Source organism: Trachymyrmex septentrionalis, unplaced genomic scaffold (genome assembly GCF_001594115.1).
Source record: "Trachymyrmex septentrionalis isolate Tsep2-gDNA-1 unplaced genomic scaffold, Tsep1.0 scaffold70, whole genome shotgun sequence".
Classification (NCBI taxonomy): domain Eukaryota; kingdom Metazoa; phylum Arthropoda; class Insecta; order Hymenoptera; family Formicidae; genus Trachymyrmex; species Trachymyrmex septentrionalis.
Genome location: NW_017305885.1, coordinates 2,294,541 through 2,309,991, shown reverse-complemented (window position 1 = coordinate 2,309,991; position 15,451 = coordinate 2,294,541). Strand labels below are relative to the sequence as shown.

Here is a 15,451-nt window from a genome sequence, read left to right as displayed (position 1 = left end):
ATACATAGAAAGTTAATTTATATGTGTAAACTGTGAATACAAAGAAGAAAAGGTGTCGTGATCGCGTGATTTAGACAGCCAATCAGACCGTTAATATTTCATCTCTGTTTTTTAGAATTATAGGTATGATTAAACTTTTACGTAGCTAGAAATAAAGTAACGAAAAAGTAACTAGTAAAATTGTTACCGTTATCTCAAAAATGTAATTGCGTTACTATGAACGTTACTCAAAAGAAAATGTAACGTCGTTACCGAAAAAAGTAACTTATAACAGTAATGACGTTACAAATAACGCGTTACCTTATCATTATTTATCAAACACCCTGTATATACTGGATCATCATAGTATACCTATTTTAGTTATCTGCTTAATGCAAGTACACATAAATCAAACATTTGTATCAGATCTTTCTAGTAATATTTTAATAAATATAATTCAAATTTTTATAAATATAATTTTTCAAATATATCTCTTAACAATTATTGAGGTTTATAAAATGATGATTAGAAACTCGCGTTTCTTATTGTTCTATACTAATTAATAATTAAATAATAACGTATTATATAATATATTGCTAAGTAGCTCAACAAATATATATTAAAGTAGAATCATATTCTTATTTTTAATAAAAATAACATTACAAAAATAATTATGTATCTATATATAGATTTCCGAGCTAATTAAATTTTTGTGATATACACATCGGTGTGTGGAAAGTTGTAAAATTGAACGTGTTGTGTATATCAATATATAGTTAAAAAATTTTCTCATATGTAGTCACAATTGAATGAATAATGCATTGTCCTATAGATAAAAGATCTGTTTTCTGTTCCTGAACTAAACTGCACAAAAACTTTCTTTCTCGATTTCAATATCAAACATACACCTATCACTTTAAATTCCAAAAGTGTACACTAGTTCAGCCACAGAAAATAGATCTAACATCGCACTCAAGATACACATCAGGAACATATTAAATTATTAATCATGTAAGATGATTGTCACTGATTAAACACTCAACTGTCATTGCACAAAGCAGAAGGAAGTTTTTTAGTTATATTGACTATATATACATTTACATCGAGAGACCTATACGCTGCCTGATCTAATATAATGTGACCCAATTAAATAGGTCTAAGCACCAATCATATAATATTTACGTAAAAGATCTAAAGTTATCTCTATTTTATGGTCTCAGCGCTGTCTACATCGTTATAACAGCAGGAAAAGAAAACTGTGACTGAACACAAACTTTTTAAATTTTTCTAACACGACTTTTTAAACATTTTTCAAATAAATCGCTTTTTTATTCACGAGATATGGCTATTACCAACGACAAGACATATATCAATTCGACAGTTTTGAGATTAACAAATGATGATTGTAGATCGGATAGCGCATATTTACACCGAATCTTAATCGGAATCGCCATGATTACGTCGGCGAGCGCCATTAAATTAGAGGAAGAAAAAGAACAAGAGATTTACACCGAAGTTATAAGTAGCCTATTTCAGGTCAGGTCACTAAAAACTAAAACTTGATCTACAGCCAAGTCAGGTCTCTCATCAAGTATTTACACCAACGGACCTAAATAATTTAGGTCGAATTTGGAATATAGACTGTAGAGCCTAAATTCACGGTAAACCATTGACATAACGTATTCATCTTTACAACTTTCTTCTCACCGATAGATAATTGGTTCGGAGATTAATACATAAGATGGTAGTTATAGTTAGTTCTTATTTCAAAACGTGTCTTAAAATGATAATACGATCCTCTGAGTGGTTTATGATATCTTAAAAATGTATTTAAGACGATCTTAAATATGTATAAGAACTGACTATAAACTACTAATCATAAACTTTTCTTTATTATCAATTTCACATTTATTAAGAAGAATCCAAAATCGGAACAAAACGTTATATATTTTAGATTTATGTGACGATATGTTGTTAATAATAAAACGATCGATATTACATGCGAATATCTGTTGCTCAAGGAATACACCAAGTCAAGAGAAAATCAAAATGATGATTTTTGGTTACAAAATTTGACTGTTTATTAATTTTAAGCATCAAAATAAAGTCATTTTGATTTTTTATTAATATATTCATACGTTCCTTGGATGTTGATAATTCTTATATTGGCATTATAATATTAGTTGATTTATTCCATCGAGTCTTATTCAATTTAATTGTTAAATTAATTAATAATATTAATTTAAATACAATATATATATTTACATTTTTAGTTTCTAGTTTTACAAATAAGAACTGATTGTATGTATTATTGGGTCGTCCGGAAAATACGCACGGACTTTCCGGACGACCCAATATAAGGAAGTTACAATAAAAAGTTTCAGAACTGCAATTCTGCGTATTTAATTGCATTTAAATCTCAATTTAAGAGACATCTAAGATATTTTTCATTATTTTTATAAAATATTTCTCATTACATTCTTTCTTTAACTTATTATTCCGCATCTTATTTTAAATCTCTCCCTGTATAGTTACATTGCTGTCTGATCGATGAACGCGAACTTCCCATTTGAAATTGAACAAGTATTACCAAATATGTCACCACTGTGCCAATCAGCTGAGAGAGATAATCAAAATAATTAATTTAAAAAATTTAATTTATTAAATTACTTATATGATATTTTAAATATTCTCACCGAATGAAGAAAAGTATTATCGAGCGTAAAATATCCGTTAGCTGTAAACTGTATTTTGCGATGTAGCAATTGAAGCGAAAACTTCTTGAGCTGTAACATATCTATGATAAATGTCGTTACGATATGTTGCTATATATGCTATATGTCGTTACAATAAATTCTGAGAAAGTTTTATCCAACTTTATTTTTTACCTCTGCTTTTGTCTCTTTCCCGATTGCACAATTTAAAAGATCATGCACTATATTACCCGTTTTCTTCATCTATAATAAATTTGAAATTGAAATATTTCGTAAAATATTTGGAATTTTATTTAAATGGTAAAAATATTCTGTTTCATTAATTAAAACAACCTGATTAAAATGTGATCTTATTATATTGTTGATTATCCTACCTCGATTAAAATCCTGGTAATTCTATTAGTGAGGAGAGAAATGGGATAAATCAAAAATATTATCCAGACGATGGTATTACTAAGAGTCTCATATTCTAAGATATCATCAGTCATCAACAGAGGCGAGAGAAGATAGTAACCATTATATATGAGTGTCAGAAAGAGAAAAACGATTCCGAATAGTACTGGTAGTGAATAGAAACTCGACACATCCTCAGAGATTTCACAGAGATGACAATGCACATCTCGCAGTTGCAACAATTGATGAACGGTCGAATTGTTGACTACGATACGATGCGTTTGATAGAGAGACTGTAGTCGAAGATCAGGTGTATTGATTCTGGTGAGGTTTTGTATCGCTCGATTCACATCAGCAAAATCTGTCTGAATGACCGTCACCAACAGGAAGTACTGTATCAATAGCCAACCTATGTAAAATGTCGGCAAAATGTCTGTCAGCCATGAGATTGGGCCAGTATGGAAGGCCAGGATCTCAGTGAACAGGAGAAGTATCAGCAAACAAATCTTCAAAATGCAAACGATGATCATAATGCAGAAAATACGCTGTCGTTGTAGCGGATGATATAAATTATACAGACGATCTATCTCGTGCTCGATGATGATTAATCGATTGGCGATTCGCACCAAGGACTTCTGGTCGATACAGTAGCTAATCAAAATCGCCCAAATCACCAGGGCACCAAGTACAGTTTGCAGAACCTCGATGGCTACAGTCAAATTCGTCTTATTTTCATAGTCCAAAGTAAGTCTGAATGGTATAGATATATAGTTCGAGGCTATCATTAAGCTACTCAGTACAACATTGTAAACGATTCCTAATTTGCAATATTGAAATGTGTATGACGTTCTCTTTTTATATATGACAATTTGCTGCGCGAATGTAGCGAGACCGATAAGCTTGAAGAACATTATCAATATTCTGAACGTCCAAAATAAATCTTGATGTAACTCTGATTTCACTTTCTGTTCACTATTTTTTTCCTCAATAGAATTTTCTTTATTTGTATTTCTAAAGAAATTGGAGATTTTATTGATATTCATGAAAGTTGAATTCTTAACTGAACCGAAAACATTTTTGCAATGACTATCTTCTTCCATAATTTTTTTAATACTAAATTAATATCTATATTTTTTCTTCATTATGTCTTGTTGATTTATCCATATTGCCTTGTATTTCATGATTTATAAATATTTTATTATGTTATTTAATAATTATTATGTTATTTATAAATATTTCCTTTATTTTAGTTTAATCTTCTTAAAAAATTTTTTTTTTAAGATATTTGTATATAAAGTTTTTAAATTTATGTTTTAAGTCTTCTTTACTAAAACGTTTCATGCGTACATTATTCATAAATTGTTAATTTAAGTTGCGTTCATTTTATTTTATGGATATGTCTTTCCAATTGCTCTGATCCAAATTAATTGTGATCGTTTGAACATAATATACAACTAATTGCGAGTCCAGTGAATATTCACGTTTATTCTAATTGACGTTGCGCTTTATAATTTTTACGAAATAGTACTGAGCATGTAGCGATGCTTCCGCAAATACCTTTCTCGCAAGCATCACGTATGCAAAACATTATTAAATATTAAATTTATGAGTCATAAACGCGTTATAAAGAACATAAGTCGATAATTTAGCTCTGTATCAGTCGACACGAATCCTGCGATGGAAATATCCGATTGTTATGTATTATTATTAGAGTGACATCCACTGGAATATTTATCATCTGTATATGACATGATATACACACACGATAATACATTCTTCGTAATTTCTCCTGTAATGCTTCAACTGTAATGCTTGTTAATTATAACGCGAATTTATAACTCAAAATAATAGTTCTGCATAATTGCATTGTAGTATAGTCATCAATGTCAATATTATATGATCACCAATGTCAACATTATAAACATCATTTGGAGTTCTTATGGATTATATAAAAACATTTTAGCATTAAATTAACTTCTGCCGTTTTAACAAACTTCTTTTAAAATAATGAGAGCATATATTTTATGCACGGTTCGCAGTTACACGAAATATTTTTTTTACGCCAAAAAGAATTTTATATTACTTCAAGTTTATTCATCTAAAGTCATATGTGTATAAACATATAGATTTAAAAGACTTCCAAATATAATTTATAGTGTTAATCTACGTAAGCTTTTGATAATATTAAATGTCTCTAAACATTTGTAAAATTCAAATTTGGAATTAGAGGGATATTTTTGCGATAATTTTCAATTTAAAGCTGATTAATTTTTCTCTATTACATTATAGATATGTATATTCCAACTTATATTTTTGTGATTTATGTAAAAACATTTTTTTCTGGATATTCTTATTTTAATTATTTAGAATATAATAATTTTGCAACTATTCTTCTAGACTATCCATCAAAACTATCAAAAATTACAGTAACAAAGCAAAATATATTCAAGTTCAGATTATATATATACTAGTATATATACACAAGGTTAATAAGCAATGCTAAAAATCTCACATAGGAGTAGAGTGAACTAAACTGAATCGAATAATTTTGTACCGTTTTACAATTTTCGCAATAACATTAACAAGATATTAATACTAAAAATCGCCGAATATTGGTTTGAATAATTTTTTACTCGAATACTAACAACTTTACAAAAAAACAGCAAGTGACAAAAATTTTTTATTTTTTCCTTGAATCCTTTCTCTCAAGAATTTTTTCAAAATTTTTAGTACTACATTTTCTCATGTTGGTAAAAATAGTTGCCAATATACATATAATATATATAAGAATGCGGTACTAAAAAGTTGACGAAAAATTCTGAAAAACACTTCTTAGAGCTCTATGAGAAAAAAATAAATAATTTTTCTCTTGCTGTTTTCCTGTAAAGGTAGTACTTAAGTGGTAGTACTTAAGTAAAAAATGATTGAAAACCAATATTTGGTGATTTTTAGTAATTGACATCTTGTTAATTATTGCGAAAATTACGAAATGGTAGAGAACTTTTCGACTCAATCCGCTCTACTCCTATGCGAGAATTTTATCGTTACTTATCAAACACCCTATACTCGTGGATTATCTATTCTAGTTATCTGTTTAATGTAAGTACACATAAATCATATATTTGCATCAGACCTTTCTAGTAATATTTTTATAAATATAATTTCTCAAAATATATCTCTTGAAAATTATCGAGGTTTATAAAATGATAGCTAGAAATTCGCGTTACTTATTGTTTTATATTAATTAATAATTACATAATAACGTATTATTAAATATATTGTTGTGTTTTTGTTGTGTGTTATATTTTGTGCTAAGTTGCTCAACAAATATAAATTAAGGTAGAATTATATTCTTATTTTTAATAAAAATAAAATTAAAAAAAATCATTTTACATATCATTTTCTCTCAGATATTATGTATAATAAATTTTAATATTATTTTTTAATATTATATAATTACTTTTTTATCCAGTGTTACAAATCGCTAATTAGATATAATACGTGGCGCGTCCATTATAATAATCTGTTCTCATAAATTAACAAATAGCTCAAATATCTTAAAGGCCTGAAAATTTATCAATATAAATCTATTTGAAACATAGCGCGTCATTCAAAAACTCTTGTAGAACACATGCATTTATTATAGCTCAACATTTATTATAATAAGTAGTACGTCAGTTTTGAATAATACTTTATACTATATTATTGATTAACTGAACGAACGAATTGCAGCCGTGTTATAATATATGCAATATTATTACACATAATATAAAAACGAACTATAAAAACTTGATAGCAACTGCTTATGATATGAAGTATGACATATATCGAGATGACCATGAGTGATTATCACAGTGTGCAACATTTTTCATTAGAATTTTCCATAAGAGCAACAATTACATCTAAAACAAATATTGACTTCATAGCTCTTTCTTAAAAGTAAATTTATCGTTCGATTCGATATTTTACTTGTCTCACAATAAATTTAAAAAAAATTACTATAATGGTTTTATAATAGATATACATACATGTATATATAATTATACACGTGCAACAATACACAATATAATTATTATATTAAATTTCAATTATAAATCAAGTAATTTTCATAAAGTTTGTAAAAACATTTATCTTGTGTCAAATAACATGGATAACAATGATAAAATATAAATTTAATCCTATAAAATATTAACCAAATATTTCAAATGTAAACAAATACACTTAGAGAATTTTTTAGAAATAAATGAAAAATGCAATTACAATAAAAGTAATAAAATATTTCGTCTTAAAAATCATAAATTTAAATGTGCAATTTTATGAATAAGATTACCTTTAGAAATTTGCATTTATCAATAAAGGATTATAAAATATAATTATGTATTTATTATATATACATTTAAGTATAATTTTCCTAAAATTCAATATAATTAAAACATCTGTTTTATATTTTTATGGAAATTAATTTATTTATGTGTGACTGACAGGATAAACTCAAAGATTCAAACCTAAATAGATTGTGCGCTCCATTAAAAATAAAATGTTAACATTGATAAAAGGGAACAGCATAAATGCAGTTTTGTTTAATTATGCACATGATAAAGAGAAAAAAAGAAGACGCAATCACTTCTCTTCTGGAAATGAAATGCGCATTATTTTCTCTCTCTTATTCTCATTCACATATTTTTAACTATGTATATATTTTTGTTTTTAATGTTATCATTAGTGGTGCATATGAATACGCAGTCTATCTACATAAATCTATGGATAAAATATATTCGACACCGTAACTTCTTTGCTACAATAATTTATTTTAATTTTCGACAAGAAAATTTCAATACAAAAATTACATTATTACTAATTTCTATTCTTTTTTGTAATACATTGGATATGTGTACTATTAATTACAAAATAAGGTTTAATACTTACCAATCATGAAATGTTTATAGTAATTGCCATGTCGCCCATGTCAAAGATGTGATAATGTCCGAAAATGTCTGTTAATCTAATTTGTACAATTTCACAAGTATTTTATACAACTTTATTATAATCATTATAATAGTAATGACTTTTTAATGCAGACAGTAATCATTCAATTACACAGAATAGAAGATTGACAATAATATTTTACGAACAATTATGTTTATTAATATCATAAATATTTTTAAAGAAACATTAGCATGCAATAATATAATACATATTTTTATCTTTAGAATGTAATGAATATGAGTAATGTTTCCATTTAATAAAGAAAACTGAAGATAAAATTGGAAAACTTATGTTAAATTGAGATGCAAGTACTAAAAATTGTATCTATCATTCATTGCGCTGTAATTCTTATGCGGTATTTATTTTGCTACATCAATTATAATAACTAAATAAGTAAGTTTTGCGTGAGAATAACAATGTTCTGAGTGCTCTTTACAAATTTTTTTCATGGCACTGGCTGAATATACAAAGATTAGTATTTCGATACATGACATCACTATATTACTGTCAAGTAAAAATACTATGTGTCTCATCTAATTTTATCCACTACATCAGCCATTTGTATTCGATAATATCTGACAGTGAAGATTTACCTGATATTGTCCAGTTAGTGATTGCAGATATTGCATCAAGTAATAATGTGGGTATATTGCAATCATATTATGCAAATGTGATCATAAATTCATGAAATAAAATACAATAGAACTAATTCATAAGATTAATTTTCACGTAAAAGTGATATCGATCGCATTCACAGAATTGTTTTAAGATTCTTTTATGATTCTTAATTCTTCATTTGATATCATTATTACCAACGTTATTGTAAGAACAACTATTTGCATGATTTATATATGTAAGAGTTAATTTTTGTCTTATATTTCCAGGGTTGATAAAAAAAACATGATTTAAACGTGTGTTTAAATAGTTCAAAATTATATGCTTAATTGATATTTTTTAAATTAAAACAAAATTATTATTTGGTATAAAGAGTATATTTGAAGCATTAAAAACATACTGTTTAAAGCATATTCGAAGCATTAAAAATATACTGTTTAAAACATGTTTGAAGCATTAAAAACATATTTAAGAAGAAACACAATGTTTTATTCTTAAAAAAAATATATTAGTCTTTACCAACCCTGTATATTTCTATTAAAAGTAATGCAAATAGAGGAACAATATAAACCCATATAAATATATATAACGAAAGTCTGTTTAGTTAAATTTCAATACACTTCTCACATAATTATATGTGTAAGCACTGTATTATATTAAACGTAGGTAATAAGGAATATAATATGGGATAAAACATGTTAATAACTTTTCACTAAAAAAAAGTTAAATTTTATCGAATTTTATCATTCTTCTCCCATAATTATTGCAGAAATCATATCTATAAGAATACATTTTTAAACAATACTTCACCACATATGAAACAAAAAAAGGATCATAAAAAATTATACTAGCCAAAACTTTTTATGAATGCGCCCGACTCCAATTATAATATCCTCTTTTTTTATAGTATCATAATGATATACAAAGAAAATAAGTAAAAGTTTATATTATTAGATAAAAAAAGTTTTACATATGTTACTTTGCTGTTTCATCTTTAGGACTCTCAGTTCTAGTAGGCACTTCTGCTTCTGCTTCTACTTCCCTTTCAGCAATCTCCGATTCTGACTCTGCTTCCGCTGTTTGTGCTACTGGTTCGGTTTCTGTATTTGTTTTTGGTTCCGTTTCCGCTTCGGTTTCAGTTTCATACTGTGCCTCTCGTTCTAGTATTGGCTCTGATTGAATCATATCTGAATCCAATTGATTACCACTATCATCTGCAGGTAAATCCTCTGATATACTTGTATCTACACATCAATATTTATAATAAATACATATCACAAATACATTTTTTTAATTTCGATATATAATTTCTAATTATTTTAGAACTATTTTAAAGAAACTATTTTAAAAAGACTTATGAATCTACATTGCTCACTATACATTTAATGTAAAATAACAAAATTACCTGAACAAGAAGGGTCGGACATCAATGAAAATACCTTTTCTTCAGGCATATCTTTTGTTAATTTTTTGAAATGAACCACTTGATCAGAAAATGATTGCCAAAATGATTGACCTTCAGGTATCGTAAACATAGCCTGTATATTTTTCAGTTGATAAATATAAAGTAAAAATGAATTTAAATAAGTATACTTCCGTTTTTTTTACATATGATATATTACCTTATACTTGTTATATATATGCTCAGCTTTTTGTCTAATCTGTTCTGCTTTTTGCTTGAAAATAGCCTACAAAGAATGTTACACTTATTATCGCAGAGTAGAAGCAATATAGCAAAACCGTATTCAATAAAATATTTGTATTGAAACAGTTAAGACATTTTGTCGCGTTAATTGACTTTATACTTTTAGACAATATTAAATCTTATAGGATCATATATGTGCGAAACACAAGCTATAGAAATCAATGCCTTAAACGGTCTAGCTGGATCTTAAATGCTTGTATAATACTATGTGAATTTATATACTACGTATGTAGTCCTTACGCGGTAAACAACAAGGATAGAATGAGATACACGCACTCTTTAATATAAAATGTAAAGACATATATTGCTCCTCTAATATAAAGACATACGCTGTTTTATACATACCCCTTCTTCATCACTTAATTTCCACTCTCCTAAATTTCCAATATATCGTCGTAGCTATATACATATACATATATATATAATAAAAGTAAAAACAAAATTATTATAATTTAATAATATTATAAAGTTATTAAAAAATTCGATGTATTACTTACCCTTTTCACTGTTTCAACAATATGAGGATGTTTCTTTAACATTAAAGGATCAATGGAAAGAGACAAAATTTCATCCATCGCTTGTAAGCATTTGTCTGTATTGGCTCGATCCAGTCCAAGATTAGATTTTATTTGAGCATCTAATTGTAAGAGTTGAGCCTCTATACGAAGCCATCTAAAAAATAACATAATAAATGTAAATACTAGTAAAAATCAACATTGACAACACAAATAAAGCTATATTTTAAGCTAAACAGCAGAATATCTCATCAAACCTCAATTTATATGTTTTGCGATGAACAGCTCCATCCTTTGTCAAAAGTCGTTTTTCATCTTCTGGAACTGGTACATTAAAATCTAGAGAATCTTTTACTCGCTCTGGTAACATTTCGCCACTCTCTAATTGTGCTTTGAGTTTCATAGCTTTTGTAGCAGTTGACCAATCCCATTGTGCTCGAGCCTTTTCACTTTCGAAAGATTTCGGCCTATCTATATCTAACTTAATACCCACATATTCACCAGCAAATGTACGAGCTAAGAGAACTCGGTTTGATGTATCAGAAGACGTACCACTCGATACTACTGTTCCATCAAATAAGGAGCTTTCATTATTTCTTTCTATAAATTAAATAAATGATGTTTTTAAAGATGTAACTAATTTAAAAGATTTTTAAAAGTAAAAAACTATCTGTACAAATGCGTACTTTCAATAGCCGCTCTTTTTTTATGCGTCACAGGTGTCATTTGATGCTCATTAGAATCTTCATTTTTCGTTTTACGACCTCGACCAGTATGTTCTAAACAGAATAACATTTACAATTGCATTATACTATAATTTTAAATACAAATATATAAAAAAATAACCGACTTTTTTTTTAAATAAACTGATAAATATAATTAAATATTTTTCCCCCAAGATAAAAATTAAGTTGTTAAAAAAGAAAATTCAGTAGAACTATTATATAAAAATAGAGAGATAAATAGATAAACAGTATTAAAAAAACAAATATTGAAAATTTTATTAATTAAAAATGATGTAGGAGTTGTACAGAAAAAATTTACAGGTTTACATTTACAGATAAAAATTTAGATTTCTGTATACGAATTAATGACAGCTGTTCCAAAAGAACTAATCTTTTTAATTCTTTTGTAGACAAATTCCGAGTTTCATTGGGTTCCTTAAGTCTTGAATATTTTTCAGATATTTCTGATGAAAAAGTCTGGGTTTCTTCATCCACCATTAAATGTGATATAGGTGTCTTTACTGTGCTCCTACCTTTAAATATTAGTTATTATCAGGGAAATTAATTTTAATTTTTGCAAAGAATAACAGTGTATTGTGATACCGATAAACTACAATTCACAATTGAAATGTGATTAATATTTGAATGCGTTATTAAAAACACATTGTGCATTGAATTGAAAAAAAAAAAGCTAATAAAAAGTCGATTATTTCATCATTTATATTTCAATATTTTTTATCCATAAAGTTGTAGAATTCTTTGAAAAAACATATATCATAATAAAAGATTGTTATAAACACAAGTTTATACCTATATTAGTTTCGGTTTCATCTGAACTCGAAAAATCTGCAAAGCGTTTTGGTTTGATCTTGCGTCCACTGCGACTAACTACCTCTTTTGGCGATTCCTCACCTTGTGAATCTAAAGCACCTTCTGCCCTTGACGCATCACTTGAAGCTTTTCCTCTACCACGTTTTCTCTTTATTTCTGGAGTATCTTGCTGCATTATTACATATATTAATTAGATATAATAGATATAAGCTGGTATGTATTTAATTTTATATTCATTTATATAAATATATATGTATAAAAATATAAGGAACAATTGCAAAAATTATTTAAACTTTAAAAATATTTGTCGGCAGTTCCTAAATTTTTTTTGGAGTACATTTAGCCAATAACTGTTTTCTTATACAGTATTGTAAAATATATAGTACTTCAAAACATTACTTTGTACAAATAACAAAATATAAATGTTACTTACAGCAGGATTGGGTGTAGATGTAAGAACTTTCCTCTTTGATTTCTTTTTTTCTCCTTCATCAATTACCAAGGAACCAGCTTCAATGTCACTGTCCGTAGCACTGACAGTTGGTAGTTCTGTTGTTTCAGCACCTATCAAAGTAGCATTTATAATATCCATTTAATTAAAAAATCCATTTAATTAAAAAATATTTTATCTATTTAAATTTTATTGTCAATATTGATTACCTTTAATAGCATCAATATCAGCTAAAGGTTTGTTTCTGTCATTTTTAAGTTCTTGTTCAAGTTGCTGTATACCTTCATGAAAAAATTTTCGACGACTAGGTTTGCCGAATTTTTCTTTGTTTTCAATATAGGTATACAACTCGTCAACTTTGCAAACAGCTCTGAAAGATTTAATATAATATTTTATTAAAAATATCCTTTAATAATATTCATAATAGAGAACTAGAATTATTGTTTATATTATAAGAGTTACTTACGTTTCTCCTGTACCATAAAAGTAAACACAATATTTAGCATTCTTGGAATTTGGATCATTGACTTTTTCGACCTGCAAACAGATGAAGTAAGATGCAAAACAGATGAAGCAGCATGTATTAAATTTTAATATGACAAACAGAATACCTATCATGGAACATGTCGGAATGAATTCTGATTGAAATTATTTCATTTTCCCTAGAAAACACACAATAGAAATCTAGAAAGTAATTAAATAATTCCAATCGGACTTTTTCCATAACAGGTATTCAGAATTGACATATATGTTCTTTCAAGGAAAATACATTAAGCCTATTCTACATTTGTTTCCTGTTTTTTGTTTTTTACCTTTTGCCTTTAACTCCTATGTAACCGTTTTATCGACAATTGTATTTCTCGTTTCTTTTGAAATTTGTTAATTCTTATCTCAGTCGATATAAAACAAAAAACCAAATATGAAGCAAAGACAAGATGTAAAAAATAGCAAAAAGCAAGAAACTGGAAACAAAAAGCACATTGCAGAACAGGCTTTATGATGCATGTCGAAATATAATCTCCAAGAATATATATATGATTGACAAATATAATGAAACATTGATAGAAATATAACTTACGACGCGCGTTTATTAGCGTGATTGGTAACGTGCCACGGATTATCGTTAATGTTATCTCGCATTCTGCATGGATCCCGCGTTTTTCTCGCTCCTAAGCGAGAACCACGGTCATCCAAGACGCAGCCGCGAGTAACAAACACGATCTGAGTAACTTTTGAATAATTTACGTCACCACACCCCGCAACATCCCTATTAGTCATTCTTAAGGGATAATAAAATAACATTGCATCTAATATAACGGTCATCGGAAGATTCGTCCAGGTAGCATCGCGTCTCGATACGAACTTACCTTGGCTGGCCATGGCGGATAACCTCGAACTTTGGCGAATACCTTGTCACCGGCCAAAAATCTTTTTAGTAGCTTCACCATGACTACGAATAATCCGCTATCGCGGCACCGATCCGCTTTATCGTATATTTAATCGTTAAACGTTACAATAACGATGTGATGCAGTTAATCTTGCAGAGCACAAAACACCGCAACAACCGCCATTTGCACGACAAATATCGAAAACACGCAGAAGAGATACGACGCTCAGCTCAGATTGGCGGGATTGGCCGTGGCGTCAACGAGTGGTTGATCTACCGCGCAAAGTCGAGCAAAACAGTGTTGCCAGTCGTAGGAATTTAATAATTAATCTAAAAACTAATCAGCAGTTCTCTGAGAGAAACCGAGTATATTAAAAATTCAAGGAAATATTATCTATTAAGGGTCGGTTGTTCCATCTTTTGGTAAATTTTACCTGTTAGATAAGTAGCAAGATTACCCAATCGCATGCGTGGATTACTAAATTTACTTCACAGGTAAAATATGCCAAAAGGTGGAACAATCGACCCTAAGAGGTCAGAAAATGTCGTTGTAACGTAAGAATTTCAACCTATCAAAAATCATATATTGTTGAAAGAAAACTTTCAACAGTTGCAAAATAAACGTTATGTTGAACGCAGTCATTGGCTCGCAGCGCTCGCTGTTATTAGTGTATTTATTTAGATCATCCGATCAGCATTTTATATCTGAAAGAATACATCAATGACTGCGTTCAGCACAATGTATATTTTGCAACTGTTAGAAGTTTTCTTCGCGCTGATTGAGTTATGCTTTTAGATCAAGAGGAATAGTCCTATCTCAACAGACAATCAAAAAACGGTTGCAAAATTCTTGTGTTCTGCTGAACGCAGCCAATAACAGCGAACGTTCACTCAACTGTTGAGTGAGCATTTGCTGTTATTGGTATTCTTTTAGATCATCCGATCAGCATTTTAGATCTAAAAGAATATATCAATAGCAGCGAGCGCTTACTTAACTGTTAAGTCCGCTGAACGCAGCTATTGCTGCAGGATCTCGGATGAGAAAGAATTGAACAATTTGTGAAATACTCCAAATGTTTAAATGTGATTTATTTTTTTTTCTCTGAACTCTCAGAGCGATTCTTAGCATCAGCTGTGTTCCCAAATTTAC

General features: G+C 28.5%; 1 protein-coding gene across 1 annotated transcript; it reads right to left on the bottom strand.

Moving 5' to 3' along the window:
- Positions 1-2,485: 2,485 nt before the first annotated feature.
- LOC108753658 (PC4 and SFRS1-interacting protein) lies at positions 2,486-14,532 on the bottom strand. The gene is made up of 16 exons (XM_018495454.1): positions 14,282-14,532; positions 13,381-13,451; positions 13,124-13,284; positions 12,897-13,027; positions 12,443-12,632; positions 11,594-11,686; positions 11,165-11,507; positions 10,890-11,064; positions 10,738-10,791; positions 10,310-10,375; positions 10,093-10,225; positions 9,667-9,931; positions 3,068-3,089; positions 2,868-2,936; positions 2,676-2,765; positions 2,486-2,596 (listed from the first exon to the last, which is right to left on the bottom strand). The coding sequence occupies exons 1-16, from the start codon at positions 14,360-14,362 to the stop codon at positions 2,486-2,488; spliced, it is 2,055 nt and encodes a 684-aa protein (XP_018350956.1). The 5' UTR covers positions 14,363-14,532.
- Positions 14,533-15,451: the final 919 nt, after the last annotated feature.